At 39.8% G+C, this 19,775-nt stretch overlaps 1 protein-coding gene across 3 annotated transcripts in view; it reads left to right on the top strand.

Annotated features, from left to right (window-relative positions):
- Positions 1 to 19,775, top strand: part of ATRN (attractin) — a 174,863-nt gene that overhangs the window by 66,635 nt on the left and 88,453 nt on the right. For all 3 annotated transcript variants that reach the window (XM_079784526.1, XM_079784525.1, XM_079784524.1), the window contains exons 8-13: positions 472 to 715; positions 1,452 to 1,635; positions 3,596 to 3,750; positions 6,323 to 6,407; positions 16,851 to 17,071; positions 19,260 to 19,381. In XM_079784526.1, the coding sequence (XP_079640652.1) occupies positions 472 to 715; positions 1,452 to 1,635; positions 3,596 to 3,750; positions 6,323 to 6,407; positions 16,851 to 17,071; positions 19,260 to 19,381 (1,011 nt within the window). The remainder of the gene's footprint in view (positions 1 to 471; positions 716 to 1,451; positions 1,636 to 3,595; positions 3,751 to 6,322; positions 6,408 to 16,850; positions 17,072 to 19,259; positions 19,382 to 19,775) is intronic.

Raw genomic sequence — 19,775 nt, 5'->3', positions numbered from 1 at the left:
TAACATGAGAAATTTTAATGAATTCATATTGTACTAGGATATTATGATTGTGGTACTAGATGGTTAAAAATTAATATAATATAGTGTTGATTAGTGTTTATGTTTCTTATATTAGCAAGGTTAGCCAAAAATAGCCACATTGCAATATAACTAAGTAATCATTTTCATTTCCTTGTTTTTGTGGTTTATGGTAGATGAAGGAACTTTTCAACTTTATTTTTCTAATCATTTTGTCACTGTAGTAAAGGTTTTGCATGAGGAAGTCCAAGAAAAGTGGCAAATTAGAGATGTAGAATACAACTTATTTTATTTTGTTTCTTTTGCCATCTTTTCCTAGACATTCACTGAAAGCTGCATTTCACTAACACTTTTTAAGCTAAGAATAATATTGAGGTTTTGAACTGCTCTTTTTCTGTTCTCAGATTTAATCCTTTCGATGTTTTTAGAGTTTTGTTCACATTTTTTCCCCAGGATAAAATTTACATGTACGGAGGTAAAATTGATTCAACAGGGAATGTGACCAATGAGTTGAGAGTGTTTCATATTCATAATGAATCATGGGTGTTGTTGACTCCGGACGCAAAGGAGCAGTATGCAGTTGTTGGGCACTCAGCACACATCATCACGTTGAATACGGGCCAAGTGGTCATGCTGGTCTTCTTTGGTCACTGCCCTCTCTATGGGTACATAAGCAATGTACAGGAATATGACTTGGGTAGGTATATTTTTCCAGTGATATTTTTTTTAATGTGAAATTTAAAACTTTACCCTAATTATTATGGCTTTTTTACAATTCAACCTAACCTTGGCCTAGTACTTTATCTTGAAATGCAGTTAACATTGATGTATTACTAGTGAAATTCAGATTATGGTGCTGCTATGTAGTATGCAGTATATTTGTTACTGTCAATTTGGCACAGAGTCAAAGATGGCACTAACTGCTTTAGGAACTGAAAATAAAATAAATTAATAAAAATGATTCAAAACAACGCATTCTGAAAAAAACACACACATTTGTGTAGCTCTTTAGAGATTGGTTTAGGGGAGCGTTATTTCCTCTTATTATAAAACCTTTCCTTTGGTTAAATTTTATCTGTTTTTATGGAATAGGAGTACCAGATATAATTTATATTTTGAGAAAGCAGACCCATAAAGTATATCTGTGTATTGACATGGGGAATTAAGTGTTCAATTGAGGGGACTTTGACTCTTAAATTTAATGTAATTCTTTTCCAATATGGTGTATTAGAACATTAAAACATTTAACAAATTGAAGTTTGGCACTTGACTTTATTAGTTTTAGGTGACCTTCCTTTAAAAATAAAATGATAAAAAAGTTATATGTATCAAGTCTCCCAGAATCTCTTCTCTTATCCTAAGCTATTTGGTAGTTATAAGTATTAGAGAAGAGGAGCCTGCAACATTTGCCTTTAACTGTTTTCCATTTTCAGATACGAATATGTGGAGTATATTAAAAACCGAGGGTGCCCTTGTCCAAGGGGGTTATGGCCATAGCAGTGTCTATGACCACAGGACTAGAGCAGTCTATGTTCATGGAGGCTACAAGGCTTTCAGCGCCAATAAATACCGGCTCGCAGATGATCTCTACAGATACGATGTGGACACCAAGATGTGGTAGGTGCTTTTTCTTGAGCTTTCATTTTAAGGTGTGGGAAAATGTGCTATATATTTTTTTAAAATATATTTTTATTTCAGAGAGGAAGGGAGAAGGAGAGAGAGATAGAAACATCGATGAAGAGAGAGAATCATTGATCGGCTGCCTCCTGCTCGCCCCCTACTGGGGATCGAGCCCGCAACCCAGGCATGTGCCCTTGACTGGAATAGAACTCAGGACCCTTCAGTCCACAGGCCAACGCTCTATCCACTGAGCCAAACCAGCTAGGGCAATGTACTATGTTTTTTTCTTTAGGCCTAGCAGGTGTTACAAAGAAATTGGGAAATAAGCAGAAGGTAATAAAGTATCTAGTATTTATTTTGTTGCATTATTCTATAATCTTGTAGTAGGTTGATCAAGAAAATGCTTGGTATTTTTTTTAATGGTTTTTGATTTTCAGACACTCAGTACCACTGTAAAATTTTAGCTCTTCAGAATCCTAAAGATAAATTATTTTGCGTTTATGCACAATGTTGTAGTTAAGTAGAATATATCCATTTTACCTTCTCTTTTTTCTTTTTCCTTCTTTTTTTCATTTTACCTTTCCTTGATGACTAAGGTGTCATCACTGGGGTCAGTTATTGGCATCATTCCATGAAAACACCAAACAGAGATTGTCTCAGTACCTAAAAGATTAAAGCTCTCCTCACTCTAAACTATATATTGGTCTTTATAAAGTATGCTAATTTTAATAAATGTAAAGCAAACTTGAGATATGAAATAATATAATTAAAAAGCAAGTTTCTCTTCTTTTTGTATTGCCCTACATACTTGAGACCATACTGTGGATACAGTTTTATATTCTGTCACTTTCAATGGCTGTGTAATACTCCATTGTGTAGGTGTACTGAGCCTGTACAGTTGGAAATTTTGGTTTCTAGCTTTTGTTTTACTGATAAAGCATTGTGCATAAGCTTCTGTCTGTTTTTCATATGATTCCTATCCAGAAACTACAATGATAAGGTCATCAATTTTTAAGGCTCTTAATATAGTTTTTTTAAAAAAAATATATTTTATTGATTTTTTACAGAGAGGAAGAGAGAGGGATAGAGAGTTAGAAACATCGATGAGAGAGAATCATCGATCAGCTGCCTCTTGCACACCCCCTACTGGGGATGTGCCCGCAACCAAGGTACATGCCCTTGACCGGAATCGAACCTGGGACCCTTGAGTCCGCAGGCTGACGCTCTATCCACTGAGCCAAACCGGTTTCGGCGTGGCTCTTAATATAGTTTGTCAAAATTCTCATAAGTCTTTAAGATTTTACATGTTTACTTATTATTAAGAAAGTTATATGTATGGAAAAATCCAGAAGTATTTAAACATTTGGATGTGAACTTAAGAAAATGGTTATGTGCCCTAGCCGGTTCTGCTCAGTGGATAGAGCTTCAGTTGAAGGGTCCCGGGTTTGATTCCTGTCAAGGGCACATGCCTGGGTTGCAGGGTCCTCGATCCCCAGTAGGGGGTGTGCAGAAGGCAGCCAATCAATGGTTCTCATCATGGATGTTTTATTCCCTCTCCCTTCCTCTCTGAAATCAATAAAAATATATTTTAAAAAAGAAAGTTGTTATGTTGCCCTGGCTAGTTTGGCTCAATGGCTAGAGTGTCAGCCTTCGGACCAAAGTGTATATACCTGGGTTGTAGGTTCAATACCCTGGCATAACCAGTCCATGTGTTTCTCTCTCTCTCTCTCTCTCTCTCTCTCTCTCTCTCTCTCTCTCCCTCCCTCCCTCCCTCCCTCCCTCCCTCCCTCCCTCCCTCCCTCCACTTCCTTTTCACTGTCTCTCAAAATCAATGGCAAAATATCTTTGGGTAAGGATTAACAAAAAAGTAACAAACAAGGTTATGTTTGCATTAGTGAATAGGTGATAAGTATTGTAAAAAACTAAACTTGTATTTATTATTTTTAAATCTCAAAAGGACCATTCTTAAGGACAGCCAATTTTTCCGTTACTTGCACACAGCTGTGATAGTGAGTGGAACCATGCTGGTGTTTGGAGGAAATACACACAATGACACATCCATGAGCCATGGCGCCAAATGCTTTTCTTCAGATTTCATGGCTTATGACATTGGTAAGTTTCCCCAAAACACTATTTTCAAGAGTCTTTTTTGTCTATAAGTAACATTTTAAAGGAAATGGAAATAGTTAAAAATGGTCAGGCCAAAAAAAAAAAAAAAAAAAAAAAAAGGTCAGGCCATTTAAAAGAGGCCATAAAAGGTATTTTTATGTTAATTTGACTAATGTTACATTTATTAAAAAAACATGACTTCTGTATTAAATTTTTTTTGAAGTCACTCCTTTAATTAGTTGAACGTAAGTTGAATGTTAATTTTTGAGGATGAGTTGGGATAACTGGGCTCTCCTGTGCTACAGATGTAGTGTCATGTAGTTGTTGACCACCAGCATTGTGTTAAGTTGGTTCCCTAGATACCAATTTCACATTATTTAAAAATTCTAGTGTGGTAATACATTTTTCCAGAAGAGGGCAGTATTTGTTCATGCAGAACAAATGCTAGCTATTCTTTTGTATAAATATTATCATTGGATGTTCATTTCTATGCCAGCTACTGAGCTTCTACATTGCCCTTGGCCTCATAGGGTGGGAGGTAGGGAACCGAGTATACAATATAATTGCAATTCATGGTGTTACTTGCTCTAAGATGAATGTATGAGAACACCTATGAACATTCCTAACATATAGGGAAAAGGGTTATAGTTGGGGAAAGCCTTTTTGAGAAGGGGCCCTTTAGGCTGGGTCCTGAGGAACACTGGAAAGTCAGCTAAGTGAAGTTAGGTGGACTTCTCAGGTGGAGGCAAAAAGGGACCATGCCATACTTGAGGCCTGTAAATAGTTTTGGCTGTATTATAGCTGCACATAGGAGAGCAATGGCTTCAGCTGAACTAGAGACCCAAGCAGCTATCAGACTGGTTAGATCCTGAAAAACCTGTGATGTCATGATGAGGAGTTTAGGCTTTTTGAAGAATCTTACAGAGGAGGTGACAGAATCGTATTTGTGTTTTAGGAAGATCTCTTTGTGGCATGTGATGAGTAGTTGGGAAGGGGCAAGATGGAAGTTTTAAGGCTGAAGTCTTGAGGAGGGTTTGAACTAAGGCTGCGGAAGTGGCAATGAGGATAAAGAGATAGATGGTTTTGAGAACTCCTGGAAACTTGAGGATTACCTGGGGTGTAATTTGAGAGAGATGAAAGCATTTTGATTCCCAGGTATCTAGTGTGAGATGGTGCTTTTTACCAAGGCTGGAAATAGAAGTACCGGACGGAGTCTGGGACAAGGTGAGTAAGGTGAATTTGGGAGAATGTTCAGCTGGAGATGACTATGGGATGGAGCAGTGGGAAGCTCTTGGTGTTTCAAGATCAGTGGGAAGCTCCAGGATAAAATTCTATAGGGGACATATGTCATCAGGGATGAGCAAAGAGCCAGAGGACAGATAGATGGATAAAGAAGTCAGAAACAGCATGCAGACTACGAAAGCATGTAGGAGGAGTAGGAGGAAAGTGAGGCAAAATTGGCATCCTACGAGGGAGCTGTTAACAATGGCTGCAAAGGGATTAAAATAAGTCCTGGAGAGTCTTTCAGATTTAGCAACAGAGGTTATTTATTACTAGAGGCCCGGTGCATGGATTCGTGCATCGGTGGGGTCCCTCAGCATAGCCTGCGGGGACTGGGCTGAAACTGTCAGTCCAACGCCACCTGCTGCTCCTGCCTGCCGCTCCTGCTCATCCCAGCTCCACTGGTAGGAGAAGGAAATGAAAGCTGTTGTTGTCAAGGTTGAATTAATGTCTGGATTGAGTAGAAGAACCTTTGCTTATTTCAGAAGCAGACAGTGTGTGTGAGTTTGGTGTGGTTTACCAGTAAGAGAAATTGACAGCATGGATCAGAACAAAGGAAAATTAGTAGATCTAAGAGATCTAGGGAAGGACTTTTATTTCATTTTATTTTTCTCACCTGAGGATATGCTTTTTATTGATTTTAGAGAGAGGAAGGGAGAGAGAGAGAAATAATCGATGTGAGAGAGAAACATTGATTGGTTACCTCCTGTACCTGCCCTGACTGGGGATCATTGAATCCGCAACCCAGGTATGTGCCCTGACCAGGAATTGAACCCACCACCTTTCAGTGGACAGGACAATGCACCAACCTATTGAGCCACACCAGCCAGGGCTCTACAAAAGGACTTTTAAAAATTTAAAGGAAGTTTGAATTTCTTTTTTTAAGTTTTAATTTTTCGCCTGTATTTTCCTATTTTAGCTACCATTTGGGCAAGTCAATATAGAGTGGAAAATAATTATGGAACCCATATGTTTTACTTACATAAGGTCTGAAAAATTTGCTTAAGTTAAAAAACATTCTAGTGCGTGAAATTGATAGGCAACAGAGTGAGTGGTGTGGGTGTCAGGGATGTTGGATTCGCTAATTAGAATTGCCATGTGGTCCTGCCTTTCTTGCATACCTTGCTATTCTGCTGCTGTTGCATTTTACCTCAGAAATGAAGGTGTGACTCAGAAAAAGCAAGAGAAACATTTTATGTGATTGTGTTTGTGCAGTCTTCTTCCCAAAGAAGATGCCACTTCCTACTGATGATGAATGGCAGTCTCATTTGAAATGTGTTTTTCTTGCTCCTAGCTTGTGACCGCTGGTCAGTGCTTCCCAGACCTGATCTGCACCATGATGTCAACAGATTTGGCCACTCAGCAATCCTACACAACAGGTAATTGGAAAAGAAGTGCTTGTTCCTTTTCTCTTGGGTTTAAAATGAAAATGAAGTAAAATATGAAGAAATGGAATTGGGTTTGCATATTATTCTCAACATTTTCCCACCTTGTTCGTTTTTCACAGAATTATGTAGGCATGAATTTCCTGATTTATATTTAAAATATTTGATGTACATTTGAATTTCTTTTAATACCATGGTTTTTTTTTGTTAGCATGCAGGAGTATGCTATGTTTGATGTCTGAATGCATGGGACCACAAAAGTTATGTACAATGACTATCTTATGCCCTCTGTCATTTGCTACTGTTCATGGAACTTAGGTCTGAATGGTAAGGAGATTTGAGAAAAAGAGAGAGGGCACATCAGATAGGGGAGAATAAGGTAGGGGAACAGAGATGGGGAGATTCATATAGAACAGGTTTATAGTCCCTAATAATGTGAAGTCTGCATTGCATTGGTCAAAATGCCTGGCCCAAACTAATAGCGCTCTTTATCAGCCTGCCCTGGAGAAGGCTCTGTAATATAAGGCCAATTCATAGTGGCCTTTCCACTGTTCCTTACACTGTACTTTAAAGATTTTTTATTTGTTAAACAGCCTAGTCATGTTAATTTTTCTCATTTTGTTTCTGCTGTTATTACTGTTGTTTACTTCACCTTTTACAATTTTAGGCCATGCCCTGGCTGGTGTGGCTCAGTGGATTCGAATATCGTCCCATAAGTATATCGTGGGTTCCATTCCTGGTCAGGACACATACCTAGGTTGTGGGTTCAATCCCCACGTGCATACAGAAGACAACCTATCGATGTTTCTCTTTCTCTCTCTCAAAAAAAAAAAAAGGCATCTTGGTTATAATGTGTTTAAGTGTGGATCTTTTTTGTGTCAATCTTGGAGTTGTTTGAGCTTTATGGGTGTATAGATTAGTCATTTTATTAAAATTTGTGGAAGTTTTCACCCATTTTTAAAAATATTTTTATTGATTTCAGAGAGGAAGGGAGAGGGAGAGAGAGATAGAAACATCACTGCTGAGAGAGAATCATTGATCAGCTGCCTCCTGCACACCCCTATTGAGGATCAAGCCTGCAACCCGGGCATGTGCCCTTGACTGGAATAGAACCCAGGGCCCTTCAGTCCACAGACCTACACTCTATCTATTGAGCCAAATCAGTTCGGGCGAGACAGTTTTGATTGATTGTTTTGTTTCCTCTGTATGGGTCACATTTTTTGTGTGTTTGCATAGCTTGTAATATTTTGTTGAAAACTAAACATTTTTGGTAATATATTGTAGCAAATATGGATTCTGATTCCCCCACCATCACCACCAACTATTGTTTTTGTTGTTTGTTTAGTGGCTTGCCTAGACTAATTCTGTGGAGTCTGCTGATTTTTCTAGTTGTTTTCTCTTGTTTTTATTTTTCAACCTGACTTCCTAGGTCATTGTTGTTTAGTAATCAGCCAGTGGTTTTGCTTAAACAATTTAAGCTAGTAAGAATTATACTCTTTGCTGATGGATCTGTTAAAAAATAGATAGCTAGGACCTTCTCCATTACCTTCTGAGCTGCTTGCAGCTTTGTTCAAACATAGCATTTCAAACCACCAGATACTTACATCATCATGTTTCCAAAGGTGAATTGGGCTTGACTTAAAAGGCTGAAAATCTTGACACTGGACCGAAGGAGGACTTTCACTTCTGGCATCAGCCAGTGAAGTCTCCCATTAAAAGACAACTGAAAAGTATACAGTAAGGATTTAACAAGATAATGAAGAAATACTGAGCAGAAAATAAGCGATGAGTCGTCTGGCCAGTGTGGTTCAGTGGTTGAGCATCAACCTAGGAACCAGGAAGTCGGGGTTCTATTCCCAGTCAGAGCACATGTCTGGATTGTGGGCTCGATCTCCAGTGTGGGGCATGCAGGAGGCAGCCGATCAATGATTCTCTCTTAGCATTGATATTTCTATCTCTCCCTCTTCCTTCCTTTCTGAAATCAATAAGAATATTTAAAAATCCTATATAATAAAGAGGTAATATGCAAATTGACCCTCACACCCTCGCACAAGATGGTTGTCCCCATGTGGTCAAAGATGGCTGGCAGGGGAGGGCAGTTGGGGGTGACCAGGCCAGCAGGGGAGGGCAGTTGGGGGCAATCGGGCCAGCAGGGGAGCAGTTAGGCATTGATCAGGTTGGCAGGGGAGTGGTTAGGGTGTGATCAGGCTGGCAGGCAGGCGAGTGGTTGGGAGCCAGCAGTCCCAGATTGTGAGAGGGATGTTCCACTGCCGGTTTAGGCCCGATCCTACAGGGATCGGGCCTAAACCAGCAGTCGGACATCCCCAGAGGGGTCCCAGATTAGAGAGGGTGCAGGCTGGGCTGAGGTACCTCCCCCCCCCCCCCCAATGCATGAATTTCATGCACCGGGCCTCTAGTAAAAAGATAATAAGAGATGAATAGAGTTCAAAGAGATAAATTGAGCTGCTTTAGCCTATGGGAGTTTCCTCATCCAGTTGAAGCAGCTGAGAGGTGCAGCTGAGCTTTCTACTGATTCTTAGAGGCTGAGGAGCAGAAACCAGAGATTTCTTTATACATAGTACATGTCAACTAGATATTTCTGAAAAAATGTGTAAATGAATAGGATGGTTTGGATTTTGTTCTTTTTAGAAACAGAGACTATGAATGATCCTATTAGATTTTTTTTTTTACCCTTAGACTAAGAACAAATTAAACTCATTATTACATGTTAATATGTAAGAGGTAATAGACCCAATTTTAATATTAGTGCTAGCAATTTAATATAGTCTTAAAATAGAAAAAGAAATTTTAGGTAAGATGCAGATAAATCATGTACTGTGGAGTTTGTTTCCAAAAAAAAAAAAAAAAAAGTTAAAACTTTTTATTATGGAAATTTGAAACCCTAACCCATTCCAGATTATTTTTGAAGCTCCCTGGCATAAAATTTCATCAGAATATAGTTGGTTATCATTTTTTGTGGTATTCTATAAAGTCACCACAAACACTGAATTAGAGAATATTGAATTTTTACACCCAGGGAAATACAGAGTTAGGTTCTTGCAAGTCTCTTGCATTTTCATCAACTAATCAATTTATAATTTTGTTTTGTATGTGTTTCTGTTTAACGACACACCTTATCCTATCTAATAAAAGAGTAATATGCAAATTAACCATCACTCTGCTACACCCACAAGCCACGCCCACAAGCCAATCAGGTGCAAGTATGCAAATTAACCCAACCAAGATGGCCGCAGCCACGGAGAGAGCAGGAGGGAGGCTTAGGTTTCCCTGGCGATGGAGGAAGCCAAGCTTTCCGCACACCCTGGCCAGCCCAGGCCTCTGCTTAAGGCTACAAAGTTTCAATTATAGAAGATAAATAAATCCCAACAAAAATGGCGGCAGCCACGTAGCTGGAGAGAGCAGGAGGCTAGGGTTGCCCCCAGCGATGGAGGAAGCCAAGCTTCTGCAGTCTTGGCCGGCCCAGGCCTCTGCTTAAGGCTACAAAGTTTCAATTATAGAAGATAAATAGATCCCAACAGAAATGGCTGCCGCCACGGAGCGAGCAGAAGGCTTGGCTCCGCTCCAGGCTACAAAGTTTCAATTGTAGAAGATAAATAAATCCCAGATACCAGGGCCTCCGCTTGGGTTGCTGGGGGGCGTGGCCAGCTTGCAAACCACCACAGGCCCCTCGCCCAGGCCACCCCACGCCCCAAGGGAACCCCCACCCTGATCCGGGACACCCTTCAGGGCAAACCAGCTGGTCCCCACCCATGCACCAGGCCTCTATCCTATCTAATAAAAGAGTAATATGCAGATTGACCATCACTCCAACACACAAGATGGCTGTGCCCATGTAGTCAAAGATCCTGCCCCCATGTGGACACAAGATGGCTGCCACAATATGGCCAGCAGGGGAGGGCAGTTGGGAGGGACCAGGCCTGCAAGGGAGGGCAGTTGGGGGCAATCAAGACTGCAGTGGAGGGCAGTTAGGGGTGACCAGGCTGGCAGAGGAGAGAAGTTGGGGGCAAACAGTCTGGCAAGGGAGCAGTTAGACATCAATCAGGCTGGCAGGGGAGTGGTTAGGGGGTGATCAGGCTGGCAGGCAGAAGCGGTTAGGAGCAATCAGGAAGGCAGGCAGGTGAGCAGTTGGGAGCCAGCAGTCTTGGATTGTGAGAGGGATCCTAGATTGGAGAAGGTGCAGGCTGGGCTGAGGGACACCCCCCTCACCCCCCCCCCCCCCGTGCACGAATTTTGTGCACCGGGCCTCTAGTTTATATATATTGTTGATTCATTTACATTAAGCTCATAGTCAACAGCACTATGACTCATGCTTGAATGACTCATCTAATGCATGTACCAGTATTTTCTCTATAAGCCACATCACTGGACAGCACTTCAACACCATGAAGTGCTTTGGGGCCATTTAAAACAGCAGAATCACCAACTTAAAGCACAAACATGCAAAAAACACATGACAGCCCTAGCCGGTTTGGCTCAGTGGATAGAGTGTCGCCTGTGGACTAAAGGGTCCCAGGTTCAATTCTGGCCAAGGGCACATGCCTGGGTTGCAGGCTCGATCCTCCTTAGTAGGGGGTGTGTAGGAGGGAGGCAATCAGTGATTCTCATCATTGATGTTTCTGTCTCTCCATCCCTCTCCCTTCCTCTCTGAAATCAATCTATATATATATATGTAAAAGGCTAGTATGCAAAGTGTCCCCTTGGGAGTTCTACCGGGAGTTCAATTGCTCGCTATGATGTGTGCTGACCACCTGGGGGTGGCATGGAACATGGTGGGCAACCAGTGGCGGCTGCGGGCGCTGAGGGAGCGAGGGAAGGAGGAGGCGGGGAGGCAGGGAACCTGATCGGCCCTGATCACCAGCCAGGCCTAGGGACCCTACCCATGCACAAATTTTGTGCACTGGGCCTCTAGTGAAAATATATTAAAAAACAAAACAAAACAAAAACAAACACATGACACTAAATAAACTATCAAAAGGACACTTGTGTATAGTTTGAGAACCAAGACAGGAAAAGAGCATCATCTTGTTTGACCTCACCTGGAAATGTGCATGCTGGACAACTCAAATTTTTCTGTGTGTGTATGTCTGCAAGTGACTGCAAATCTGCTGCGAGTAGTGGTTTTGGAGTCAGAAATAAATTTTAGCAACTGGGTATATTCATAAATATGGAATCTACAAATAATGAGGATTGATTGGGTATCTTTTGAAAATAAAGACTTTTTAAAAACATACAACCATGATACAATTATCACACTTTAAAAAATGAATAGTAATTTACTACCACTCATTGTTCATATTTCCCAATTGCCTCATAAACTTTATTTTTTTCTAATTTTATTTATTATTTTTAAAATCATTTTTTATTTTTCAAATACGGTTGACATACAATATTATATTAGTTTCAGGTGTATACGCCAGTGATTAAAACATTATATAACTTACTAAGTGGTCATCCCAATAAATCTCATACCCATCTGACACCATACATAGTTATTAGAATATTATTGATATATTTCCTATGTCGTACAACCCCATGACTAGTCTGTAACAACCAATTTGTACTTCTTAATCCCTTCACCTTTTTCACCCATCCCCCTTAACTCCCCACCCATCTGGCAACCATCAAAATATTCTCCTTATCTCTGAGTCTGTTTCTATTCTGCTTGTTTGTTTATTTTGTTTTTTAGATTCAATTGTTAATAGATATGTACTTATTGTCATTTTATTGTTCATTTTTTTCTTTGTAAAGAAAACTTCTTAACATTTCATATAATACTGGTTTGGTGGTGATGAACTCCTTTAGCTTTTTCTTATCTGTGAAGCTCTTTATCTGTCCTTCGATTCTAAATGATAGCTTTACTGGGTTGAATAATCTTGATTGTATGTAAGTCCTTGATTTTCATCACTTTGAATATTTCTTGCCACTCCCTTCTGGCCTGCAAAGTTTCTGTTGAGAAATCAGCTGACAGTTTTATAGGATCTCCCTTATAGGTAACTAACTGCTTTTCTCTCATTGCTTTTAAAATTCTATCTTTTTTTTTTAACCTTTGGCATTTTAATTATGATGTGTCTTGGTGTGTGCCTCTATGGGTTCATCATGTTTGGGACTCTTGTGCTTCTAGGAGTTGTATGTCTTTTTCCTTTACCAGGTTAGAGAAGTTTTCTGTGATTATTTTTAAAATAGTTTTTCAATTTCTTGCTTACTCTCTCTTCTTCTGGCACCTCCATGATGCAGATGTTGGTACACTTGAAGTTTTCCTAGAGGCTCCTTACACTATCTTCATTTTTTTGGATTCTTTTTGCTGTTCTGATTGTTTTTTTTGTTTGTTTGTTTGTTTGTTTGTTTTTGTTTTATTTTGCTTTCTTGTATTCCAAATTGCTGCTTTAATTCTCAGCTTCATCTACTCTACTGTTCTTTCCCTTTAAATTATTCTTCATATCACTTAGTGTATCCTTCATTTCTGATTGGCTTATTTTTATGGTTTCTATTTCCTGTTTTCATGCTGTTGAAGTTCTCACTAAGTTCCTTGAGCATCCTTATAACCAAACATTGATCAGCTGCCTCCTGCACACTCCCTACTGGGTATGTGCCCACAACCAAGGTACATGCCCTTGACCAGAGTCGAACCTGGGACCCTTGTGTCCGCAGGCCGATGCTCTATCCACTGAGCCAAACTGGCTAGGGCTAACCATTGCTTTGAATTATGTATCTGGTAGTTTGCTTATGTTCATTTTATTTAGTTCTTTTTCTTGCTGTGCCCTGCCTGGAGCCACTTGGCATGAGCTACAGAGCAATGTGCAAATGGCTGCTCCTTGTACTTAGAGGTGCCCAGGAGAGGCCAAACTACAAACCAAGGCCAGCTGCTGCTAATGCAAGGCCTGGGGCCAGTTAGCAAGAGGTACAGGGTACACAGAGGCCAGATGCTGCTTGTTTGAGAGGTTTTTAGGAAAGTCCAAAGCATGAGGCAAAAAAGGCCTTTTGTATGTAAAAGCCACTGAAAACATCTTGGGTTGGCCCACAAGTTGGGTGTGATGGAGTCTCAGGGAATCACTAGGGCCGGTGAACAGTGTGTGGGGCTGAGTCTCAGGAAAGGAACGAAGACCTCTGCCAGCACTTTAGTCTGGCAGAAAGTTGTCCCCCTCCCCCATCCCCCAGCTCTCATCCTGATGGTAGACACTTCAGTTCCTCCTTATAAGTCCCTGGTTCCTTTGAAGCTGCTGCCCTAGTACTGGAGCTCAGAGGGCGTGAGTCTGAGTAAGTCCTTGCACAGATCTTTTAAGAGGAACTACCTGGGACTCCAGCAGCCCTCTTTCTCACTCAGCCACAATCCCTGCTGCTTCCTATAGCCAGAAGTTATGGAGACTGGGAGGCCTGGTGTGGCCCGGGACTCCTTGCTCCTCAGAGATGACCTCTGCAGTTGAGATAGCCCTCCAGTTTGAAAATGCCACATATAGGTGTGGGCCTGGCCTGTTCCACGACTCCGCCCTTCCTCCCAGTCTCAATGTGGCTTCTTTAAATCCCTACTTGTAAGACTTTCATTCAGTTAGATTTCAGGTGGTTCTGAACGATGGTTGTTCTGTAGTTTAGTTATAATTTTGATGTGGTTGTGGGAAGATTTGAGTACCTCATTTACCTACGCTGTCATCTTGACCAGAAGTTCTTGCCTCATAATTTTTAAAAATTTAATTTGTTCAAATGAAGGTCCAAATAAGATTCATATATTACAATTGGATGAAATGTATTTTAAGTTTCTGTTGATATATAGGCTCCCTGTTCATCACATCCCCCCTTATTTGTTAAAAATAAACTAGTTTGGCCCTAGCTGGTTTGGCTCAGTGGATAGAGCGTCGGTCTGGGGACTGAAGGGTCTTGGGTTTGATTCCAGTCAAGGGCACATGCCTGGGTTGCAGGCTCCAGCCCCTAGTAGGGGGTGTGTAGGAAGCAGCCAATCAATGGTTCTCTCATTATTGATGTTTCTATCTCTCTCTTCCTCTCTGAAATAAAAAACAAACAAACATTAAAAAAACAAACAAACTGGGTTGTTTATTTTGTAGAGTTTCCTGTAGTCTACATTTTGATTATTGCATCCCCATGTTTTATAAAATATGTATTGGACTCTCTTTTGAAATTCTTGCAAATTAATTCAGTCAGATTCACTTCAATATTTTAGCAAGATCACTTCATAGGGTTGATCCCCCCCCCCCCCGCCTTGATTTACTAATTTTCAAAATGAACTGATTTCTTAGCACTCTACAGAGTTGACAAATGAGTTTCTTTGGAGGAGAGGGGCCATATATCATTAAGAACTTATAGATTTAAAAGTATGCAATATGTTTTAATCCATTATAGTTTTTATTCTTATTAAATTTCAAATATTTCCCAATTTTGGCCAGCAAGCATCTCTTTATGTTAGCTCCTGAGTCTTTTTGGTACAACTATAGTCTTCCTTTTTGTTTGGTGTGCCAAGATCGTCTAGGCCAGTGATGGCGAACCTATGACACGCGTGTCAGCACTGACACGCGTAGCCATTTCTGATGACACACGGCCGCATGCCGAGGATGAAACATTTGCTGGTCCTGAGGATGAAACATTTGCGACTAGAGTCTTGGAGTTAGTTTTTTCCTCAAAGTGACACACTACCTGAGTTATGCTCAGTCTTTTGGCGAAGTTTGACACACCGAGCTCAAAAGGTTGCCCATCACTGGTCTAGGCTCATCACAAACTTTTTTGCCCCATATATGAAATTAGATTTGTTTCTAAAGAGTGGTAAATTTTTTTGAGGGGTGGGGGAAAGAATGGTTTTCAAATACCACAATGTAAGTGCTACTCTTATCTTTTGCTACTGGGTTGGTCATTGTTTCTAAGCCTGTTAAGAAGATAAGTTAAAGAGAAACTTTGTTGCTGTTTTGAAGAGAAAAATGAATGTGTGTGTGTGTGTGTGTGTGTGTGTGTGTGTGTGTGTGTGTGTTTGAGCTCCTTCTTCCCTCAATAAGTGGTTGCACACTTCTATATACTTTTCTCTGCATTTCCTTATTTATTTATTTATTTATTTATTTAGCATTTCCTTTTTTTAAAATTCACATAACAGTGTATCTTGGAGATCACTTTAGAGCGGTATGTAGAAATCCTCCTGAATCCCTTTTACAGCTACCTACTATTTCATTGTGTGGATGCACCACAGTTTATACATCACATCCCCAGACGATGGACATTTTGGGTTGTTTGTGTGTTTACTATTATCATTATTGCTTTAGTGAATAGCCTCATGTGTATTTCTTTTTTTACTTTTGCTATGTCTTTGTGATAGACTTCTGGAAATGTGATTTCAGGTTCAAAAGATCAATGCATAGTTTTGTTAGATAGTGCCAAATTCCCCTTTTTAGGCTTGTCCCATTTGTTGCCTAGCAGTCACGTATTAGAGTGCTTGTTTCCCTACTGCCTCACCAGTCATTGTCAGACTTTGGTCTTTTTAGGTGAGAGATGCTTTCTCATTGTAATTTTAATTTGCATTTTTCTTATAATTGAAGTTAATCATCTTTTCATATGCTTGAGGTCATTTACATTTTTCCCTTGCAAACTGGCTGAAGCTGTCTCTATATTAGGGATATTCTTTTCCTTTAACATAGCTTGTAAATAATTTTTTTCACAGTGCATCATTTGTCTTTTACTTTGCTTATACCTGTATTTTCTGTGCAAATTTTTTTTTACTTTATATAATCAAATTTTTCAGTATTTTTCTTTATTGCCTTCTGGATTTTAAGTCATGGGGATTTTTTTTTTCCTATTCTCAGGTTATAGAGTAGCTCACCTGTATTTTCTTCTAACCTCTAAAGTGCATGTGTGGGTTCATTTTTTTTTTTCAAGTGGTTCTCTGGTCCATTTATATTTTTCCATGTTTATTTTGTTATCTCCATACCATTTACTAGAAAGTCCATCTCTTCCACACTAATTTAAGATGCCATTTTTACTGTGTACTAAATTTTCATTTGTATTTTTATCTGTTTCTTATTGGTTTATGAATCATTACACAATTTTAATTAAGACTTTATGTTTTTAAAATTATACATACTTATTTTTAATATTTAAGAACATGTAGATGTACAATTATGTGATTAATTTTAAAAGACATTTGCTTACCCTGACAATAAAATATTCCAGGGAATTATGGTTAAAAGTCACCATGTTATCATGAGAACTTTTTAATATAGTTAGGTAAAGAGTAGGTTGATTATTGGAATTAGGCTAGGATGAAATTGAGAGGGAAAGGTATAAGAATATTTTTTGAGATCCTGAAAAAATAATTTCTTACAGAACTATCAATATGTAAGGTTTGTCTGAAGATTGAAATAGTGTATCATGACTTTGTTTACTTAAGGTTTTAGTAAACTACTCTCCCTTTTTTGTTTTTCCTTTTAGCACCATGTATGTGTTTGGTGGCTTCAATAGTCTCCTCCTCAGTGACATCTTGGTATTTACCTCGGAACGGTGTGAAGCACACCGGAGTGAAGCTGCTTGTCTAGCAGCAGGACCTGGCATCCAGTGTGTGTGGGACACAGGGTCATCTCAGTGTATTTCCTGGGAGTTAGCAACAGAAGCACAAGAAGAAAAGTTAAAATCAGAATGTTTTTCCAAAAGAAGTATGTTTTTTTTTCTTCTTTAAATTAATTTGAGTTCTCATTTTATCTGAATCATGAAGGCATTTAGCATATGTACACTTTTTAGATTTCATGTTATTATCCAAAAATATTCAATAATAACTTATGCAAAGGCTTTATGAAAAATTGGTTTGTAAAGATCTTTACAATGGGTTGGAGGATGCCATGTGGCTCCTACAACCTATCTGCAAATCATAGAGACAAAAACCTCCTTGGCTTTGCATAGACTCTATACCAATTCCAGAACCTGGCTGCAATTGGTTTGTGTTGATGGAAATGTTCTATATTTGCACTGTCTCAATATGGTGGTTACTAGTGACATGTGCTTATCAAGTACTTTGAAATGAGACTGGACTGGTATGACCGAAGAACTGAAATTTTAATTAATGTAAATTAAAAATTACATGTGACCCTAGCCAGTTTGGCTCAGGGGATAGAGCGTTGGCCCATGGAGTGAAGGGAGGTTCAATTCTGGTCAAGGGGGCACGTACTTTGGTTGCAGGCTCGATCCCCAGCCCTGGTCAGGGTGTGTGTGGGAGGCAACCAAACGATGTGTCTCTCTCACATCTATATCTCCCCCTCCCTTCCACTCTTTCTAAAAATCAATGGAAAAATATCCTCGGGTGAGGATTAACAAAAAAAGAACTATATGTGGGTAGTGGCTACCATATTGTGTTATGCAGTTCTAAAGTTAAGGAGGAGAAGAAGAGGGCCAACCCAGTAAAAGCTATTACTCTTGTAGATAGAGGTAAAGTTGCTGTCTTTGCAAAGTACTATTATTTTCTAGCTTCTCAAGTTGGGCACAGTAGTGATAGCATGACAGACCGTTGCTGATGATGAGTAGTGATCCCTGCTTCTAGAACAACCTCTTGTGCTTTCCAAACTTTTTTCATCTTGCCTACTTTTTACCCTTGTGCTCTGACATTTAGCACAATGCAAAGTAATATGTGAGAAAGTCTGTTAAGAGTAAGAAAAATGTCTCTGCAGAATATTTGTTCACTTCAATTAATTTAAAGTATGTTGACTGAATTTCTTAACCATTAGGGTTGGTATAGAGTTACCATAGAGTTATGGTGGGTAGAGGCAGCTTTCACTTTTAAGCTGAACATAAAACTGCAGTAAGAACACCCAGGCAACCTTCCAGGTTCACTGTGGGCTGGTGAGTGCTGGAGAACTGAGATTATCAGAATCTGGTAGGGTTAGTCCCTGTCTCCTAAAAGGGATAAAATCAGTGACATAGTTATTTTTTAACCAAATTTTTAAAGTTCAAACTAAAGGTGAAAGCTTATAGGAAATAATATTCACTTACCTTAGGTGGTTCAGTATGACCTCATTTAATGTTAACTCATCTCAAATGTTGCCTTTCTGGTTCACTCTGCTTTCTGTTTGGGCTCAGTCCTCGGGGTGATGACCAGGGCAGGAAGAACAACCTAAGGAGCAGGATGCTGGAGTCTTTGTGAGGGTGGGCCCTACCTATTCTTATCCACGGATTCCACCATGTGCTATGTCCATGAGTGATTCAACAGATAAGGCAATATGATTGTGCAGCTTCTCTTTTATTGCTAATCTTGACCTATCTAGGGTCAGTAAGCAATGCAACAAGTCTTTAGTAGCCTAGAAGTTTTCAAAATTACACTCTTGGACTTACATGTATGTGTAGAAAATGCAGCTCAGCCAAGTGCTTCCTTTGGGGTTCTGTGGTGCTGCCTACTTCCTGTGCCCAGATTATCCTTGTGTTTATAGCTGGGAGGAATCGTTTGTTCTTCTACCTTACTTTGTTTGGCTTCAGGAAAGCTCTTTCTATTGTGTTCATTCTATTGCTAGTTGATTTTTTTTCTTGGGAAGAAAAATATTTAAAGAACCACAGCTACTTCCATTTTATCTCACTGTTAAAAGAAAATTAGCCTCTCTTTGTTTTTCACTTTCTGTGTAATTTTGTTGGGGGGAGTGGGTACAAAATAGTGTTTTTTCAGATTATTTACTTATTTCTAAATCTATTTTAACCTGACAGATATATTTTCCTGCCAGTTGCACTCATCCTTTTACTTCCCGACACTTCTTACATTTTTTTTGGCCTTAGTCTCAGATTGTGCTCAACAGCAGCTGTAATGGCCTTTGACTTTTCTAAGGAAGAGCTGTCACAGTTGATGACTTTTTCTTCTCTTCATAGCTCTTGCCCATGACAGATGTGACCAACACACGGATTGTTACAGCTGCACAGCCAACACCAATGACTGCCACTGGTGCAACAACTATTGTGTCTCTAGGAACCACAGCTGCGCGGAAGGCCAGGTCAGGGGCTGTTTCTCAAGGATTTTAGAGGATGGAAAAGTCCAGAGTGGGGTTATGTTTAGGTTACAGTGTGAATGTTATAAAAACTGACCCAGAGTTATTTTTAAAACCTTCACTGTAGACTTGGTTTTTATTATTGCTCAAGTTTTCTTTTAGGAAGGGATGCCCAGTACATTCTAATTCCAAAGGTCCTTGTTATAGGATTGACGTGTGGTGTTTTAGAAAAAGGAAGGATTGGTGTTTTGATTATGCCCCACTCCCTAGCATGGCCGTGGCTAAGTACTAGAGCCGGTGTGAGGCTTGGTGAGCTCTGCCTATGCAAGGTTTTGGAAGCAAGTTATATTTGAGACTAAAAGGGAGTCAGGCAGGTAGTAGCCACATTGAATTGTGGAAA

This window comes from Cnephaeus nilssonii (genome assembly GCF_951640355.1).
Source record: "Cnephaeus nilssonii genome assembly, chromosome: 11".
NCBI classification, from domain to species: domain Eukaryota; kingdom Metazoa; phylum Chordata; class Mammalia; order Chiroptera; family Vespertilionidae; genus Cnephaeus; species Cnephaeus nilssonii.
This window is presented reverse-complemented; position numbering and strand designations above follow the sequence as displayed.